The sequence below is a fragment of the Loxodonta africana genome, chromosome 3 (genome assembly GCF_030014295.1).
Source record: "Loxodonta africana isolate mLoxAfr1 chromosome 3, mLoxAfr1.hap2, whole genome shotgun sequence".
In the NCBI taxonomy this organism is placed as follows: domain Eukaryota; kingdom Metazoa; phylum Chordata; class Mammalia; order Proboscidea; family Elephantidae; genus Loxodonta; species Loxodonta africana.
Genome location: NC_087344.1, coordinates 178503591 through 178524252, shown reverse-complemented (window position 1 = coordinate 178524252; position 20662 = coordinate 178503591). Strand labels below are relative to the sequence as shown.

The following is a 20662-nucleotide window of genomic DNA, read 5'->3' as shown; positions in this document are numbered from 1 at the left end:
AAATTTAACATAATGAAAATAGTTAACAAAATAAAATAATTGAGGTTAAAGACTAGAACCTTAGATTTTTCTACGAATCTTACTGTACAGGAAGTCTGTGGTCAGCTGTTGAAGGCTTAAGGAGTAGATACAGAGATTTAAATCTGTAACATTTCAAAGCCTCATAATGTGATTACATATTGGAATATTCCTGTCAAATTACTTCAGTTTATATATAACTTGAAATTGTCTGGGGGTGGACTGATGGAAAGTTCTGAGTAACTAATTTCATCTTTAAAAAAATACTTATTGAGTACTCTGGAGTATACAAAAATGAAGATACAAACCACTGCCCTCATAGAGCCTTCTTCCATTCGGGGGGTGTTTGCAGGTATAAGGAGCAAGGTCCTGGAAAGTGGGTGGCAAAGGATAGTTGTCTCTGGAATGCTGGAAGGACACATCTGTATTTAAGATAGCAGAGAGTGATGTTAATTGGCAAATGTTGTGTTATGTATATATTTTACAACAATAATTTTAAAAAAAGATGAGAATGAAACAAAGATAAGTAAAAATGTAGAGAAAATTTTAAATGGATATAGGGTAAGTCAGGGGAGTTTATGTAGGAAGACTTTTATCCTAGCAAAGTAAGACAGGAAGCCATCTGTTGAGAGTGAGAGGCTAAAAGTTTGAGCAAATAAAAAGATCAGGTGGAGCTGGTTTGAGGGATCAGCTAGAGAGTAAGTAGATGACTGACATTGTTGCCAGGAAGTGTTGGGACCCGGAATGTAAACATCAAGATGTAGTGCTCTTGACTGGCGTAATTCATTACTTCCTCTAGCAAACTTCCATCCTAGGGAGAGGTGCAGTTGAAAATTGGCAAAGTGGGTAACCCATATTTGGGAGCTGGTAAGTAGGGTTTGGCAGAAAATAAAACTAGGTAGTAAAACCTCATTATTTAAGTAGCCACAGTTTGGTTTTTGAGAGGCATTAGTCATGAAGTTCTCTTTCTGCATTCTTAAAGAAAGGATAAAAAAGGATTCAATGTACTTTAGGAAGAGTAATCTGACAGCAATTAGAGGTGGACTAGAATGGGGAGAAAGCCAAGCTAGGAGGCTACTGAAAGGCTAAGGTGACTTGAATTATTTACTTTTTGCTCAAAAGTAAAAATACTTCACTATTCAGAGTGACTGCTGTTCCCACATTTGTCCCAACGCGTGATGTGTCATCACTACATTGGCTGAGGATAAATGTGTTCTTCATGTTATGATCAAGCTCCATTATAACAAACTGCTGACTGCTCTATTGTTTGTCAAATACCTTTTAAAATAGAGAGCTACTGAACAAAACCTAGAAGTCTTTTGGTTATAAGAGATGTTTAATATTGTTAAAATAAAAATCATATTAAGCCAATAATAGAAACTGACTGAAATTTATTTAATATATGATTTGCAAATGGGGGTAACATTTTAACTACAACAAACAAACAAAAAAACGCGTTGCCATCGAGTCGATTCCGACTCACAGTGACCTGATAGGACAGAGTAGAACTGCTCCACACGGTTTCCAAGGAGCGCCTGGTGGATTCAAACTGCAGACCTTTTGGTTAGCAGCGGTAGCTCTTAACCACTACACCACCAGGGTTTGCAACATTTTAACTAGGGAGTCAAAAACGTACTGAAGATGAGAAAGCCTCCAGAGACTCTTATACCGCGTCGCATCAACACTGCCATGGAAAAAGGCCAGGGAACAGTGTTTACGTAATAACAACTTACCCTAAAATACAGCCTTTCAATCAGACAGTGGAGTTCCTGTTCCTCAAAACTGACTACACATAGATGATTCTTCAAAAGAGCCCAATGTCCAAGGCAAAATAGACTCCACTAAGCTGCTTTGAACAGAAAAAGGGGGTACTGCATGGTTTAAAGTCAGGAAAGGTATGTGTCAAGGTTGTATCCTTTTCACCATGCCTATTCAATCTGTATGCTGAGCAAATAATCTGAGAAGATGGACTATGTGAAGTAGAACGGGGCATCAGGATTAGAGGAAGACTCATTAACAACCTGTATTATGCATATGACACAACCTTGCTTGCTGAAAGTGAAGAGGACTTGAAGCACTTACTGATGAAGATCAAAGACCACAGCCTTCAGTATGGATTACACATCAACATAAAGAAAACAAAAATCCTCACAACTGGACCAATATGCAACATCATGATAAACAGAGAAAAGATTGAGGTTGCCAAGGATTTCATTTTACTTGGATCCACAGTCAACACCTATGGAAGCAGCAGTCAAGAAATCAAAAGACCCATTGCATTGGGCAAATTGTCTGCAAGAGTAAAGTGTTGAAAAGGGAAGATGTCACCTTGAGGACTAAGGTGGGCCTGACTCAAACCATGGTATTTTCAATCATATCATATGCATGCGAAAGCTGGACAATGGATAAGGAAGACCAGCGAAGAATTGATGCCTTTGAATTGTGGTGTTGGCAAAGAATATTGAATATACCGTGGACTGCCAAAAGAATGAACAAATCATCTTGGAAGTACAACCAGAATGCTCCTTGGAAGCAAGGATGGCGAGACTGCGTCTTACATACTTTGGTCGTGTTGTCAGGAGGGATCAGTCCCTGGAGGAGGACATCATGCTTAGCAAAGTACAGGGCCAGCGGAAAAGAGGAAGACCCTCAACAAGGTGGATTGACACAGTGGCTGCAACGATGGGCTCAAGCATAGCAACAATTGTGAGGATAGTGTAGGACCAGGCAGTGTTTCATTCTGTTCTGTATAGAGTCGCTGTTGAGTTGGAAGCGACTCAATGGCACCAAACAGCAACAACAACACAAGCTGCTTTAGGCTACTGTTTGACTTAGAGGTGGCTTTAGGGAACTAGTTTCTTCAAGGCTTAAGTTTAAAAAGGACACGTAAGGGCACATGGACTGAGTGGGTCGCCCTGACTCCATTGACCCCTGAAACCTAGATTCCAAGAGAATTAAAACGGTTTCTCAATATAAATCACTTATTATAATGGGATTAAATTTATAGGACAAAAGCCTAAAATATCATTTAGTAAGGAGATTGTTTTGAAAAGCGTTTAATATATACTCCTTTTTAAAAATAATCTTTTAAAACTTTTGCAGGCACTCGGAGGCCTTGTAATAGCTGCTGTTATTAAGTATGCAGATAATATTTTAAAAGGATTTGCAACCTCTTTGTCCATAATATTATCAACACTGATATCCTATTTTTGGTTACAAGATTTTGTGCCTACCAGGTAAAATATTCTTTTCTATCTTTTTTTAATCTCTAAAAGCATATAGAAAAATAAAATTTCTAAATAAAGTGATGTGATAAATTTTGCTCTATTACAGCTTTTGAAGACTCACTGAAATTATAGATCCACTTAACTATCTTTTAAAAAGTTTCAGACTAAAGGCATGAAAGGAAATCTCCCACTGGGAAGTTTTGTAAACAAATTTAGTTGGACAGAATTTTCTCCAATAGATCTGAATTGTTCCCCTCAAAGTAAAAATTTGTGAAATAAATTTGAGGGCCAGGGCATAGTTTCTTTACATGACTTATCGACATTTTTAAATGCACAACTAAAGCCAGGATAGTGGATGACATTCTTTTTTTTTTTTACTTTTTATTGTGCTTTAAATGAAAGTTTACAAATCAAGTCAGTCTGTCATACAAAAATTTATATACACCTTGCTATATACACCTAGTTACTCTCCCCCTAATGAGACAGCACAATCCTTCCCTCCACTCTCTATTTTTGGGCCCATTCGGCCAGCTTCTGACCCCCTCTCCCCTCTCATCTCCCCTCCAGACAGGAGCTGCCCACTTAGTCTCCTGTGTCTACTTGATCCAAAAAGCTCACTCTTCACCAGTATCATTTTCTATCCCATAGTCCACTCCAATTGCTGTCTGAAGAGTTGGATTGGGAATGGTTCCTTTCTTGGGCGAACAGAAGGTCTAGGGACCATGACCTCCAGGGTCCTTCTAGTCTCAGTCAGACCATTTATTGTGGTCTTTTTAGAGAAATCGAGGTCTGCATCCCATTGCTCTCCTGCTTCCTCAGGGGTTCTCTGTTGTGTTCCCAGTCAGGGCAGTCATCCGTTGTAGTTGAGCACCATCTAGTTCTTCTGTTCTCAGGTTGATGTAGTCTCTGGTTTATGTGGCCCTTTCTGTCTCTTGGGCTCATAATTACCTTGTGTCTTTGGTGTTCTTCATTCTCCTTTGCTTCAGGTGGATTTAGACCAATCGATGCATCTTAGATGGCTGCTTGCTAACATTTAAGACCCCAGATGCCACTCTTCAAAGTGGGATGCAGAATGTTTTCTTAATAGATTTTATTATGCCAGTTGACTTAGACGTCCCCTGAAACCATGGTCCCTAGACCCCAACCCCTGCTGCGCTGACCTTTGACGCATTCAGTTTATTCAGGAAACTTCTTTGCTTTTGAATTAGTCTAGTTGTGCTGACCTCTCCTGTATTGTGTGTTGTCTTTCCCTTCACATAAAATAGTTCTTATCTATTATCTAATTAGTGAAAACCCCTCTCTCTCCTCCCCTCCCTCCCCCCTCTTATAACCATCAAAGGATATTTTCTTCTCTGTTTAGACTATTTCTTGAGTTCTTATAATAGTGGTCTTATACAATATTTGTCCTTTTGCAGCTGACTAATTTCACTCTGCATAATGCTTTCCAGATTCCTCCATGTTATGAAATGTTTCACGGATTCATCATTGTTCTTTACTGATGCATAGTATTCCATCATGTGAATATACCATAATTCATTTATCCATTCATCTGTTGATGGGCACCTTGGTTGCTTCCATCTGTTTGCTATTGTAAACAGTGCTGCAGTGAACATGGGTGTGCATATATCTGTTCATGTAAAAGCTCTTATTTCTCTAGAATATATTCCAAGGAGTGGGATTGCTGGATCATATGATAGTTCTATTTCTAGCTTTTTAAGGAAGGACCAAATCGATTTCCAAAGTGGTTGTACCATTTGACATTCCCACCAGCAGTGTATAAGTGTTCCAGTCTCTCCACAACCTCTCCAACAGTTATTATTATGTGTTTTTTGGATTAATGCCAGCATTGTTGGAGTGAGATGTAATCTCATTGTAGTTTTGATTTGCATTTCTCTAATGGCTAATGATCATGAGCATTTCCTCATGTATCTGTTAGCTACCTGAATATCTTCTTTAGTGAAGTGTCTATTCATATCCTTTGCCCATTTTTTAATTGGGTTACTTCTGTTTTTGTAGCTGAGTTTTTGCAGTAACATGTAGATTTTAGAGATCAGCCACTGATTGAACATGTCATAGCTAAAAAGTTTTTCCCAATCTGTAGGTAATCTTTTTACTCTTTTGGTGAAGCCTTCAGATGAGAATAGGTGTTTGACTTGTAGGAGCTCCCAGTTATCTGATTTCTCTTTTGCTGTTTTTGCAGTTTTAGTAATGTTTTGTATACTGGTTATGCCATGTATTAGGGCTTCTAGCATTGTTCCTATTTTTTCTTCCATGAACCTTATCGTTTCAGATTTTATATTTAGGTGTTTGATCCATTTTGAGTTGGTTTTTGTGCATGGAGTGAGGTATGGGTCTTGTTTCTTTTTTTTTGCAGATGGATATACAGTTATGCTGACACCATTTGTTAAAAAGACTGTCTTTTCCCCATTTAACAGACTTTGGGCCTTTGTCAAATATCAGTTGCTCATAGGTGGATAGATTTATGTCTGGATTCTCAAGTCTGTTCCATTGGTCTGTGTATCTATTGTACCAATACCAGGCTGTTTTGACTACTGTGGCGGTATAATATGTTCTAAAGTCAGGTAGTGTGAGGCCTCCCATTTTGTTCATATTTTTCAGTAATACTTTTCTTTTCCGGGGCCTCTTTCCCTTCCATATGAAGTTGGTGATTTTTCTCCATCTCATTAAAAAATGTCAGTGGTATTTGGATCGGAATTGCATTGTATCTATAGACCACTTTTGGTAGAGTAGACATTTTTACTATGTTAAGTCTTCCTATCCGTGAGCAAGGTGTTTTTCCACTTATGTAGGTCTCTTTTGGTTTCTTGCAGTAGTGCCTTGTAGTTTTCTTTGTATAGGTGTTTTACGTCTCCGGTAAGATTTATTCCTAAGTATTTTATCTTTTGGAGGGCTACTGTAAAGGGCATTGATTTGGTGATTTCCTCATCAATGTTCTTTTTGTTGGTGTTGAGGAATCCAACTGATTTTTGTATGTTTATCTTGTATCCTTTTACTCTGCTGACCTCTTCTATTAGTTTCAGTAGTTTTCTTGAGGATTCTTTACGGTTTTCTGTGTATAAGACCATGTCATCTGTAAATACAGATACTTTTATTTCTTCCTTAGCAATTCGGATGCCCTTTATTTCTTTATCTAGCCTAATTGCTGTGGCCAGGACCTCCAGCACAATGTTGAATAAGAGCGGTGATAAAGGGCATCCTTGTCTAGTTCCTGGTCTCAAGGGGAATTCTTTCAGACTTTCTCCATTTAGGATGATATTGGCTGTTGGCTTTGTGTCAATGCCCTTTATTACGTTGAGTAATTTTCCTTCTACTCCTATTTTGCTGAGAGTTTTTATCATGGATAGGTGTTGGACTTTGTCAGATGCCTTTTCTGTATCAATTGATAAGGTCATGTGGTTCTTTTATTTATATGATGGACTACATTAATTGTTCTTCTAATGTTGAAGCATCATGGATGGCATTCTTGAAGAAGATTAATTGTATAGAGAAGGTGGCTTATTAAAGAACTTGTAAGTAGGTGGTGGCAGGAAGAAGAGCCGTTTGGAAAGGGATCACAAACGGAGTGATGGGTGAGGTAGGAGACACAGACTCATGGATGCCAAGGGAGGACACAGCACCAGGGAGAATTGAGCATAATGAAGTCATTATAGATGCTATTGAAAGCGTTTTTTTTTTTTTTTAAGCTTTTATAAATGTATAATATCAGAGTAATGAGGTTATGTTTTAATGGGTTTCCTCCAACTTCACTCTCCTCATCTTCTCAATCTCTAAAGGTTTGAGTCTCCCAAGGATATGTCCATGGACCTCTTTTGTATGCATTCACTCCCTGTTGATAATCTCATGGCTTTAAGTACCCTCAGTATGCTAACTCCCAAATTTAAATGTGAATTCCGGGCTTGTGTACCTAATTGTCTATTTGACATTTTCACTAGAATGTTTGCTAGAGAACTCATTTCCTCTCCCTGTCAGTGTTTCTTTTCTTAGTTAAGGGCAGCATCTCCATTATCAGTTACTTAAGGCAGAATTCTCCTGGACTTAGTTATGAATATGGTTCATTCACAGGAACCTAAGAAAAGGTAGAGTTTATAAGAGGAGGTTGAAATGTGTGGAAATTCCCTGCTTTTTCAGTAAAATGAGAAGCAAACTCATCAGCTTCTCTTTATCTTTCTCTCACACATCATTCTAATTCAGAAGCAAATCCTTGCAGTTCTTTCTAATACATCCAGAATCTGTTCATCTCTCATAACCTCCGCAGCTACCACCCTGGTCCAAGCCACTTTCATTTCTCATCTGGATTAAGAAAATAGTTTCCTGATTTGCCTCCTTGCTTCTTCTTTTGCCCTGCCCCCCAATCTTCCCTATTCAGCAACCAGAATGATTCTTTTCAATGTAAATTAGATCATATTACTACTCTGCCCAGAAGCGCTCTAATTGCTTCCTATCTCACTGAAAAGTTATCTTTACAATGGCCTATTTGATTTTGCCCTCACCTTCCTTTCTGTCCTCATCTGATAATAACTTTCCTCTTGTTCTTTTTTTTTTTTTTTTTTTGGTTAAGCCACAGTGACCTCCTTTAAAACTGTTCCTTAAACATGCCAACCAAGATCGCTAGGTTTTGACTTGCCCTTTCCTCTTTCAAGAACATATTCAAGAAGTACATATTTACATAGCACACTCCGTCACTTTCTCTGGTCTTGACTCAAATGTTACTTATCAAGAAAAAAATAAGTAACTTATCAAGAAACCACCCTAAATAAAAGAACAGCACCCTCCATTCCAGTATTCTTTTTCCTCCTTTCAGTAGAAGACTTATCTGATATAATAACAGAAGCAGGGACAGTGCGTGGCCCATATTAGTTACTCAGTATGTTTGTTGAATCAGTGTCCAAAACCTTAAAATTTTATGAGTTGGAATCAATTTGACAGCAGAAAGTTTTAATAAAATTCTTTGTGAGGTTGAGAATTGGTAGATGGGACTGTGGATAAAATATGGCAGTAGAAAAATATATGCTCCTTTTATAACTGATTTGAACATTTGTGGTTTTAGCTATCTAGCAATTTGAACAATAGGTGTGGAACATGTGGTGACTGATAATTTTTCTGAGGCATGAATTTGAAAGTATTTTTGTTTTCAGCTTGGTGTGGAAATTAACCTCTTAACTAGTGAAACTAGCCTACAGCACCAACATCTTAATGATACTTTATTCCCTGTTCATTAGATGGGGAAATTATGTGCTTTAATGTTATTAGGGAATGTTTGAAACTTGCTGGTTTTTAGGGTATACTTCAAAAGTTATACCTTTTCCAAAAAATAAAACCTCATATAAGGCTAAGGAAGTTACCTGTAAATGGTACAGGGAATAAACAAGTAAGTGAACAAGTAACTCAGTAGAAAGGTAAAATAGTAGTTTATTTACATACATGTAAATGTATGTAAACCCATGTTACTGAGCTAGTATGGAGGGTATAGGAGTCCTGGTGGAACAGTGGTTAAGTGCTTAGCTGCTAAACAGCCGCTCTCCTCGGGAGGAAGATGTGGCAGTCTGTTTGTATAAAGATTACAGCCTTGGAAACACTATGGGGTAGTTCTATTCTGTCTATAGGGTTGCTTTGAGTCGCAATTGGCTCAACAGCAACAAGTTTTTGGTTTGTGATATGTAGGGTATATTGTAATGAAGCTAAAAAGAGAGAAGAAAAATCTGTTACTGTTGAATGAATGAATGAATGTTTTGAGAGTATACCCAAGACACTAAGCCAAATGGAGATGGATTAATTCTTCCTAAAATAGATAACTAAACTCTCTTTGTGTATTCTTAATTTTACAAAGAATACCTTTTAAACAATAAGTCCAGTGACCTTTTCTCAATCTTCATTCAACTCTATCCCAAATGTAATAATTCATTTGCCTTTCTTGTCCCCATTCCAATCCTGAAACTCGTATTTGATTTTCTGAAGTGGTACTCCTGTATCTACCTTTCTGATTGTTCCTTTTCAGCGTCCTTTGATAGCTTATTAATACTCACTCACCCCCTTGGCCATTTCATCCACCACCATGTCTTTTCTCTATGAAGATAAGTCCCAATTTCACCTAAACTCTAGATTCCTGTTTGCAACCTACTGCTAGGTATCTACTGCTATCATATCACCAATATTTCCTTTCCTAACTTAATTTTTCTTGTGTTCATTGCCTTGTTTATTGGTATCACCATCCTTCCATTTGGGATTACTTATTCTTTCTTTTACCAAAAACTGAGTAAGTACCCACTGTGTGTGTGCCAGTCACCATGCCAGATCCTGGAAAAACAGGATTGAATGAATAAGAGAGGGTTTCCTGTTTTCAAAGAGGTCACAGTGATTTGGAGAGACAGACATGTTAATAAATAAATTATAACAGCACATAATAAATGTAGCAATGGAAGTATATACATAGTTCAGTTACACAGATTTCACATATACAAGGACCCTTGAAATAATCACTAAATTCTCATAGGTTTTTTTTTTTTCTGAGATTTCTTTCTAACAAATTTTTGTTTCTCTCAGAACCATCTAAAAAAAGCTGGCTAGAGAGGCAGGCAGTGTCTTGACATTATTAGATGTTCAAGTAGGTGCTGTTGGAACTAACGGAGAAGGGTTAGACCAACAAACTCCTCATTGTATGCTTTCCCATTCTGAGCATGTGATTCTGTGCAGTTCCAGAGTTAAGAAAAGGTCAAGAGGACTAATAAAATTTTGAACCAGAAGTTTGTCCAAAACCCAGATAATTACCATATCTTCCTTTAGGCTAGACCAAAAAAGTTTTTCCTCTGGTAGTAATTTTCTTCAAGATAAATTACAGGAAGTTTTATAGTATTTAAAATTTTTTTTTATGTATAACTGCATCCAAAGCTTTTAAACAGTTACTCAGTCACATCAAGTCAACACTAAATATCTTAACAGAAGATTACTGAGCTCTGTATATATGCTAGGCACTGGGGTACAAAGATGAATAGAGAAGCACGTGGCTGAGCCAGGGAAGCAGACATGTAAGTAATGCATTACTTAAAACAGGGTGATAAGTGTTACAGAGTAACTGCCTAGGCAAGTCTTAGAGTCATTAGACCTGAGTTGTTATGAATAAGTAATTTTGGGGGAGAAAAAGGCCATTGGAGACATAGGGGCTGCCTGAGTTATAGATTGGCTGGGGTAGAGTATGGGAGATGAGGTTGGAGAAATCACATTATGAAGGGTTTTTAATGGCATAGCAAGGATTAATGATCTTTTCACTTTAGAGAACAAATTCTTTTTGTTTTTGTTTTTAAACAAGAGAGTGAACTTTTAACAGAAACTTTAAAACCACGACTAACTCATGTACCTATAACTGTATTTGGTATTTGCAGAATGTACATGTTAAAAATTAATATTGGTATTCCAGTTTAAGCACATGTAAAGTTTATCTCCAGTTTATAGTAAGGCATACTGTATCTGGAGTCCCTGGGTGGCACAAATAGTTAAGCACTAGGCTACTAACCAAAAGGTTGGCAGTTCGAGTCACGCAGAGGCACCTTGGAAGAAAAATCCTGGCAATCTGATTCCAAAAGATGACAACCACTGAAAACCCTATGGAGTGCGTTTCTATTCTGAAACACATAGGGTTGCCAAGAGTCAGAATTGACTTGGTGGCAACTGTTTTTTTTTTTTTTTTTTTAATAATATCTCTCAAGAAAACTTTTCTAAAGCATCCTATGAAAATCATTCTTGAGGTTTGTTTATTATTACCTTGGATTTTAAATTGAACTTTACCTTGGTTGTGACATAAAAGAATGTAATTTATTGAGATCTTTTATTATTCAGCTAAGGGCATATTAAGGTGAAATGCAGCATTTAAAACATCTTTACTTTAGGAGGCAATATAGTGCAGTAGGGATAAACATACAGGCTCTAGAGTCAAACATAACCTGGGTTTGAATCCTGTCTTCTACCTAAAGCTGTGGGACTTTTAGGCAAGTTACTTAAACTCTCTAAACCTCAGTTTCCTCGTATGTAAAAATGTAGGATAATACTAGTACCTTCCTCATAGGGTTGTTGGTGAGAACTAAATGAGATAATGCACTTAGCCAAATACCTGGAATGTAGTACCAAAAACCAAAACCAAATCCAGTGCCGTTGAGTCAATTCTGACTCATAGCAACCCTATAGGACAGAGTGGAACTGCCCTATAGAGTTTCCAAGGAGCACCTGGTGGATTCGAACTGCCGACCCTCTGGTTAGCAGCTGTAGTACTTAACCGCTATGCCACCAGGGTTTCCGGAATGTAGTAAGTACTCAATATTTGTTAGTCATGTTACTGGAACATTTTTCTAAATTACACTTGTTTTTATAAGTCAATAGAAGGAACTTGTTTTGCTTTTAATCTGATTTCTCTTTTTCATTTTCTTTTATTTTAGTGTCTTTTTCCTTGGAGCCATCCTTGTAATAATAGCTACTTTCCTATATGGTTACAATCCCAAACCTGCAGGAAATCCTACTAAAGCATAGCTGTATACTGTCTGTCACTATATTTTTCAAGATGGTGCACCAGGAATTTCGACGTTAATCTTGCACAGAGGACTTCCACAGATTCTGTGAAGATATCATCATGCTGAATCTGATCATACTCAAATGGTTTGAAAATATTAAAGTTTAAAGATAAAATATGTGTATATGTAACAGAATGCCTATTATATCTAGAAATCGAAACTTGAAAGTATTTCCAGGGATTAGAATCATTATTGGAAGAAGCTTGAAATCTGTTTAAAAAGATTCTACCCTTCTGATTGCTGCAGAAAAGCCCTATGCACTCTTTGCGAGAGCACACAACAAATATCAGATACCAATTTTTATAAATCAGATCTATTTAATCTTAATTGTTTTTTTTATCTCTTTCTGTACAGATGTATCAAATCACATGGAATATTAAGTTTGAAAATTTTAATTATTATTACCTACAAAGCTGTGAAGAAATAGACGTATGATTTGAAAAAACATTTTCACATAGCTGAGATTTTTATATTTATACAAAGGATTACTTAAAGGATTGCTAAATGTTATTTGTTAAACTACATAAAAATTAATGAAGTAACATTCTGTGTCTGACTTGTCAGAGAATAAAATTCATTTTTAAAATTAATGTAGAGAGGTTCACACATCTATTTCTCCATATACATTTTGAGACCTTCTAATGCTTCAGAACTGCTGAAAGCAGTCCAGATACTCCAATGCTAGGTAGTAGCCAGTGACTTTTATACTAATGGAGTTTTGCTCTTAATCTTCTAATTACATTTCTTTTCTGTAAATCAGATAAATCCTTAATATTACTTTAAATTTTCATGTGTATTAATTTCCATTAAAGTTTTATGATGTAATTTAAAGGGATTAGATATTTAGTAATTTTAAAATAAAATAATTATTGTGTTATATAATCTCTCCATCTGGAGAATTTTGAACTGTTAAGCATATACTGTACACAACTAGAAAGTTTTTAAATGACTATTTTACTGATTGATCTGTAAAAACTTTTTTTTTAAATCAACAACCCTTAGCAACAACAATGAAAAAAATACTATAGATGTCAGTGAATTGAGACCAAATGATATTTCTTGGAGACATTCCATATTGCCATGGTATTACATTATTTAAAATGGCACTGTAAATTCAAGGCTCCCTAGAAGAACTTTTAAGCCATCCTAAAAACCCAGAGGAAACCCTGGTGGCATAGTGGTTAAGAGCTACAGCTGCTAACCGAAAGGTTGGCAGTTCGAATCCACCAGGTGCTCCTTAGAAACTGTATGGGGCAGTTCTACTCCGTCCTGTAGGGTCGCTATGAGTCGGAATCAGCTTGACAGCAATGGGTTTGTTTTTATAAACCCAGAGGAGCTCTGGTGGCACAGTGGTTAAGAGCTTAGTTGATAATCAACAAAGTTCAGCTGCTCCTTTGAAACCCTATGGTGTAGTTCTACTCTGTCCTACAGAGTCCCTGTGAATCGAAATCAACTCGATGGCAACAGGTTTGGTTTGGTATAAACCCACTGCTACCAGGAGTGCCCTGATTGATGACTGGGAGAGGCAACAAAATCTGAGTTCCCTTTCTGTGGCCCCAGGAGAGCTGCTGGAAAGGAGCCATGACTTTGCTTTAAAACAGTGGTTTCTTTTAAGCATTTTGATTAACACTGGAGTTAAGGTTATAAATTACGTGAGTTTTTTAATAAGTTGGTTCAGGGGAGAGGAAATTTATAAGAAATGGTAAGATGATTTGATGGGCAAAAATGCTTCTAAAATTGGAATATGGGTTTAATATAATTATTGACTATAGGTAGAATTACCTACTGAGAATAAGAATTATTTTATTTTTTTCATTCATACTGTATATATTTTTTAAAGTTTCCTGTCCTAATAGTTATTATAACTGTTAAAAAAAAAACAAACTATTTTTATATAGTTCTAATGGATTTTGTTAAACAGAACTTGACTCAAAAATCTTACATGTTACAAACTGTTCGGCACTCTTGGCTAATTAGGATTGGCTTTGTTACCTTGTTGATGAGAATTTAGTCTACAGGACAGAGACCTAATCTATTCCATTTAGACTTTTCAAAGTATTTAAATCAGTTTGCTGGTGATTACAGATTGGCACAGAGCAAATTTTCTGAATGCTTTCTGGACTCAGTGATTTTCGGTGTCCACCATGTATTTGTTTAAACAGTTTACCACATTTAAGCATGATGTTTTTAGACTGCAATAGCATTATATCTTATTATTCAATGCTAAATGAAATCTTCATCCTACAAATGCACAGAATTAAGACTAATATAAAGATTTATACTCAGCCACATTGAAGTACTGGTTTGGTGCTTATGTATTAATTCACTGTGCATTCATAATTATTAATTCAGGTTTAGTCTTCCCCTATTTTAATACTTCAAAAAAAAGATACAATTATTGAATATTAGATGTTAGTTATAGTGATAAATAATATGTTTTCAGGTGTCCGAAATAAAATTTTCAAGATTTCCACCAAAGCTTAGAAAAATGTAGTCAAAAGCTGTGAAAAAGAATAAAACACTCTAAAGTATATTTTCAAAGCAAACATTTATAAGACAGGCATAATTTATATTTTGTTTTTCTAGGAGATTCGAAAATGTATAATATTAAGAGATTAGGCTGTATAGTTCATAATTTTTAATTCATAAGAAATAACTATTTGGGGAGGTGGGCCTATGGCCTATATCATGTCACAGAGTTGATGCCATTTTCTTGTGTGTGTGGTATATGTTTTAATGACCTATTCAACTTCCAAAGGCCTTATCATATCAATCTTTGATGATGATGACTCCTTGACTATTTAAATTCTTATACTTTTTGGAAATTTATTTGTTATCCCTCAACTACTTTGTTCATTGTGAAAATGTGCTACTGCATGGGAAAAGAGTATCAATGATAATCCTATTAAAAATTAAAAATATGGTATTTGGAACAAAAAGTTTGAAATATAACAATTAAATATTTTGACTCAGTAATATTATTAAATCTTTTATAATAAGTGCATTTAGAGAGAAGTCAGACTACTTTTATGGTAGAAAATGTAGCTTGTAGATGCAAAACTTAAATGCCTACGTAAATTTATTTTGAAATGTCATAGAATTTCACAGAAGGAAAAGTAGTTTGGTATTTAAACTAGATTCTGAGGTAGAATCTGACAGGAAATTTTAATTGACTTTGCTCCGTATACTTAGTGAATTCTGACTTGTTAAAAATTGATACTTTTCCTACATATCAAATTATTCAACTTTTAAAATGTCATTGTATAGTCATTTAACTGAGTTTTTTTTTTTTTTAAAACAAGGTTTAGCATTACTCATTTTATTTACACTGTCATTGTGATACTATTTAATTACATATGGATGTATGCATTACATATTTATAAAAGTTATTTGCTATACTGAAAAATCATCGGGACAATCTCCAGCATATGTATCATACTTTAAATAATAGGACCAAAGAAGAAGCACCTTTATCCAAATCTGGTCCTGTGTGCCTTGCTTTGCTAGAGGCTGTTACTGAAATTCACAACTTTGGGCACATGGGCAAAAATTAGAAAATTTTAAGAATAGCTATAATTCAGTTTTTTGGTTATTTCAACATTTGCTCTTTAAATCATTACCCAACGTAAAATTAAAACAGATATATTATACAAGCATTAGTGAACTATTTATTTAAATAAAGAGGCACCAATGCCCTATCTAGATTTTTGAAACTTTGACAGTTGTAAACAGCTATCATTTTGTCCTTTGGTTTCTTCTTATAAAAATATAATTTATGGTGATTTTTTAATATTTAAAAAATGTTTTGGATCTTGAATTTGTGTATTTCATTTGTTTAGAAAGATTCTTTTGGGCTTCAGAATGTGATTTATGTTTTTAAACTTTTTGTGGGCATAATTGAAAGGAAAACTGGTCTTTTGTTAAATGACTTTTTAATTGATAAATTTCTCGTCATTTTTTAAATATTCATTTATTATCTGATATATTGAAATAGATTATTTTTATACTTAACTGTAGACTTCTTCCTATATTTCCTTGTTTCCCTATTAGAATGTGTCTGATCTCACTCATGAATTCATCTGCTCTCCTTATATACATATAAAAAATGAATCACTGATCTTTTTCCTACCTCTCTAGTTATCTTTACCACATGTAATCATTCTTTTTTCTAGCCTCTGCTCTGGCATGAAAGATTAAGTGTCATTTAGCTAGTTAGAACTTCTCTATGTGCATGATAGTAACAGCCTAAAAAGTTCTCTTTTTTGAATAAACTATCTCTTTGCTAGCTTCAAGTTTCCTGGGTGGCGCAAATGGTTAAGCGCTGGACTACTAACCGGCAGGTTGGCAGTTGGAACCTACCCACAGGCACCTTGGAATACAGGCCTGGTGATCTGTTTCCAAAAGGTCACAGCCTTCAAAACCCTATGAAGCAGTTCTACTCTGCACAGATGGGGTCGCCATGAGTCAGAATCAACTTGACAGCAACTACAACAAGAAGCTTCAAGGTTAAGTAATTAGAGTAATTTGGTATATGTTTTCTTTATAATTCAAATATATTTGCTTCTATTGTGACTATTAATTCAATGCATAGAGAGCAAATGTGAGAAACAACATAAAGGATTTTATTGGCAGTGAGTGGGTGGGGTTATTCCCATCTCTACTACTTAAGCATCGTCGTACAAAATGCTTTGTCTTAAAAGATCACTAAAATAATCTGTATTTTAAAAAAATGTATAATTTTCTTTGGTTACTTCTCATGAAAAGCACTAACTGAAAATTTTAATGTTATTTTTTGTATTACTATATTTTTTACACAAGTAAGGTGTACCTTCTACATTTGTTTGCTGGCTGCACCCTCCCTCTGCAAGGCATCCTTACAAGCACCACCCTGCCAATCCTCTTCTAAATGTTGCTGTAAAAAAATGAGCATAGCGTACTTAGGAAAATGCCTTACTGGGGGAGGGCCCAGGCAGCAAACAAACACAGAAGGCACATGTTGTTTGTGTAAAATACACTAAATTATTTTGTTAAAATATATCCTAGAATCCCAGTGCTGTGCAAATGTACTTTACAATCTAAATTGTATAGATACTATTGCATTGCAACAGAGTCAAAGATAGTGACTAGCGTTAGTTACTGTTCTTAAAAAGAAAATTCTTTCCAAGCAGGACTAGATAGTCCAGAAAAAATAAGACCAAAAAACCCAAACCCATTGCCATCAAGTCAATTCCGACTCATAACAACCCTATAGGATAGAGTAGAACTGCCCCATAGGGTTTCCAAGGAACAGCTGATGGACTCAAACTGCTGACCTTTTAGTTAGCAGCCGTAGCTCTTAACCACTGAGCCACCAGGTTTCCAGAGTAGAGAGTAGTAACTTCTTTAAAACAAATAACATGGTATTCCTTCGGAAATAAAGAGAGTTTTACCCAAGATGTATAGCAAGCAGGAAATAGCTTGCCTTCAAATCCCAAAGAATCGAATTTATACTAGTAAAGAGTGTCTTGTTGACCATTCCTCTCTCTGTATATACATTCTTCTGAACCAATAGCACAAGCAATGATAATTTTTGTTTATAGTGACTTTTAATTTACATGTTATTTTTAATTTAAAAAATTCTGTCCAATCTGAACACAACATGAATCTCGGGTAGCGAAACATGTTTATAATCAGTTATTGTGCTAAGTGGCCTATATAGTAGCAGTATTTATTTTTTAGTTCTGGTGTTTAATGACAACTTATTAAATAGCTGAAATATTTTAAAGAACAATAAATATTTTTAGAAATTGGTTTGTAAACCTTTTATCTATATTGTATATAGATATGCAATTTTGAGATAATTTTATATCAGTCATTAACCATAACTGATAAGAAAACGTTACTTTGGCTCATAGGGCCTCATTTGGCTCCACAGTTCCAGTCATCCTTTACTAGGGTTAAGTATCAGCCCTTCACTGGAGCAAAGGATCAATTGTTTATCATTTATGTGTTTATTTTCTTATAGGATTTCTAAAATGTTAAAAATAATAACTTCTTTAAAACAAATAACATGGTATTCCTTTGGAAATGTAAAGAGTTTACCCAAGATATATAACTTCTTGCTTTTTTAAGTAAAACTCATTGATGGTATAAGAGTAATGAATGTTATTATAGCATTTTGGGGTAAAATTTTGGGGTAATCATCTAAAAATGCACTCTTGCTAAAAATTACTTTAAATGTGCTTAAGAAGTTTAGTTAAATGTGATAAATCAGATTTCACATGTGTACTTTAACAAAATCTGTGAGCGTGTGTGTGTGTGTGTGTGTACTTCATTAAAAGACAGCGTATGTACAAACATGATTCCTACCTGGGTAGGGTAATATTTCTTGAGTGACTGATAGGATTACAGAAAATCATGACAGAGGTAAGCCCATATTTCCTTTTTATAACTTTAATTATTATGACTATGAATTCTAGAATTTTAAACTGCAGCTAACTTTACAAGTTATATGCATAATGCTGTAAATTTCCATTACTTCATATTATTTGTCTCCATTTACCTAATAGTCCAGGTTTATGTTTTGAATATTTTGTTTATATAATATGGTTGTTGTTGTTAGCTGTTGTCGAGTTGACTGCAACTCGTTCCCTGGTCCTGTGTCATCCCCACAATTACCAGCATGTTCAAGTTTTTTTTTTTTTTTCAAGTCCATCTTAGTGACTATAGTGCCAATCCATCTCACTGAAGGTCTCCCACATACTCGTTAGCCCTCTACTTCACCAAACATGATGATCCCCCTACTGATGACGAGTCCAAAGCAAGCAAGTCAGATATTGTTCTGTTGTGATCAATAAGGATTTCACTGGCTAGTTTTTGGAAGTAGATGGCCAAACCTTTCTTCCTAGTCTGTCTTAGTCTAGAAGCTCTGCTGAAACCTGTCCACCATGGGTGACCCTGCTGGTATTTGAAATTCTTGTGGCATAAGTTCTAGCATCATAGCAACACCCAAGCTACCACAGTACAACAAATTGACGTGCAGGTGGTGGTTTATAATGATACTGCCATTTTAATGACCTCAATCCTGCCAGAACAAATTGTGCTATCTTAGCTTTGAAAAATTCATGGGTGATCTCCATGAGTTCACAAAGGTAGCACTATTAGAGAACAAACATTTTTTAATTTAAATTCTCTCCCACTTTTAATTAAAAAAAAAAAATCAAACATACATAAAAGTTGAAAGAATGGTACACTCATTTACCCTCCACATAAATTCAACAATTATTAGCATTTTGCCACACTAATTTTCTATCAGGATTCATCACCTCCTAAATACACCAGCATACATATCCTGATAAGGACATTTTCCTAAATAACTTTAATACAAATACCACATTTAAGAAAATTTAATTTGAAGGTAATGTCTAAGGTCATATTCAAATCTATCTTTCCAGTTGTCTCAAAAATGACTTTTACAAGCTTTTTAACACTTTAAAGAGGTCTTTTGCAGCAGATTTGCACAATGCAATGTGTCATTTGACTTCTTGACTGTTCCTTCCATGGGGGTTGATTGTGGATCCAAGTAAAATGAAATCCTTGATAAATTCAAACTTTTCTCCATTTATCATGATGTTGCTTCCTGGTCCAGTTGTGAGGATTTTTGTTTTCTTTATGTTTAGGTGTAATCCAGACTGAAGGCTGTGGTCTTTGACCCTCATCAGTAAGTGCTTCAAGTCCTCTTCACTTTCAGCAAGGAAGGTTGTGTCATCTGCATAATGCAGGTTGTTAATGAGTCTTCCTCCAATGCTAATGCCCGTTCTTCGTATAGTCCAGCTTCTCATATTATTTGCTCAGCATACAGATTGAACAGGTATGGTGAAAGGATACAACCCTGATGCACACGTTTCCTTCCTGACTTTTAACCCCGCAGTATCCTGTTCTGTTCGAATGACTGCCTCTTGATCTGTGTACAGGTTCCTCACGAGCACAATTCAGCGTTCTGGAATTCCCATTCACAATGTTACCCATAATTTGTTATGATCCACAGAGTCGAATGCCTTTGCATAGTCAATAAAACACAGGTAAACATCTTGCGGGTATTATCTGCTTTCAGCCAGGATCCATCTGACATCAGCCATGATATCCCTTGTTCCACGTCCTCTTCTGAATCCAGCTTGAATTTCTGGCAATTCCCTGTCGATGTACTGCTGCAGCAGTACTTGCGTGTGATATTAATGATATTTTCTGCATTTGGTTGGATCACCTTTCTTGGGAATAGGCACAAATATGGATCTCTTCCAGATGGTTGGCCAGGTAGCTGTCTTCCAAATTTCTTGGCATAGAGGAGCACTTACAGCGATGCACCCATTTGTTGAAACATCTCATTTGGTAGTCTGTCAATTCCTGCAGCCTTGTTTTTTGCCAGTGCCTTCAAGTGCAGCTTGGACCTGTTCCTTCAGTACCATCAGTTCTTGATCATAGGCTACCTCCTGAAATGACTGGACATTGACCAATTCTTTTTGGTATAGAGACTCTGTGTATTCCTTCCATCTTTTGATGCTTCCTGCATCATTCAGTGTTTTGTCCATAGAATCCTTCAAAATTGCAACTCGAGGCTTGAATTTTTTCTTTAGTTTGAGCTTGAGAAATGTTGAGCGTGTTCTTTCTTTTGATTTTCTAACTCCAGGTCTTTGCACATGTCATTATAATACTTTGACTTCTCGAGCCTCCCTTTGGAATCTTCTGTTCAGCTCTTTTACGTCATCATTTAGCTACTTGATGTTCAAGAACAAGTTTCAGAGTCTTTTCTGACATTCATTTTGGTCTTTTCTTTCTTTCCTATCTTTTTAATGACCTCTTGCT

The 20662-nt window shown here is 35.8% G+C and overlaps 1 protein-coding gene across 4 annotated transcripts in view; it reads left to right on the top strand.

Moving 5' to 3' along the window:
- The window catches only part of SLC35A3 (solute carrier family 35 member A3), a 77089-nt gene extending 58065 nt beyond the window's left edge, over positions 1-19024 (top strand). For 3 of the 4 annotated variants that reach the window (XR_010321515.1, XM_003409521.4, XM_064282496.1), the window contains 2 exons: positions 3121-3254; positions 11690-19024. Coding sequence is in view for 3 of the 4 variants with exons in the window: in XM_003409521.4 (XP_003409569.1) it covers positions 3121-3254; positions 11690-11780 (225 nt within the window). In the remaining variant the exon portion in view is untranslated. The remainder of the gene's footprint in view (positions 1-3120; positions 3255-11689) is intronic. The other variant, XM_064282497.1, reaches the window with a different exon arrangement.
- The last annotated feature ends 1638 nt before the right edge of the window (positions 19025-20662 follow it).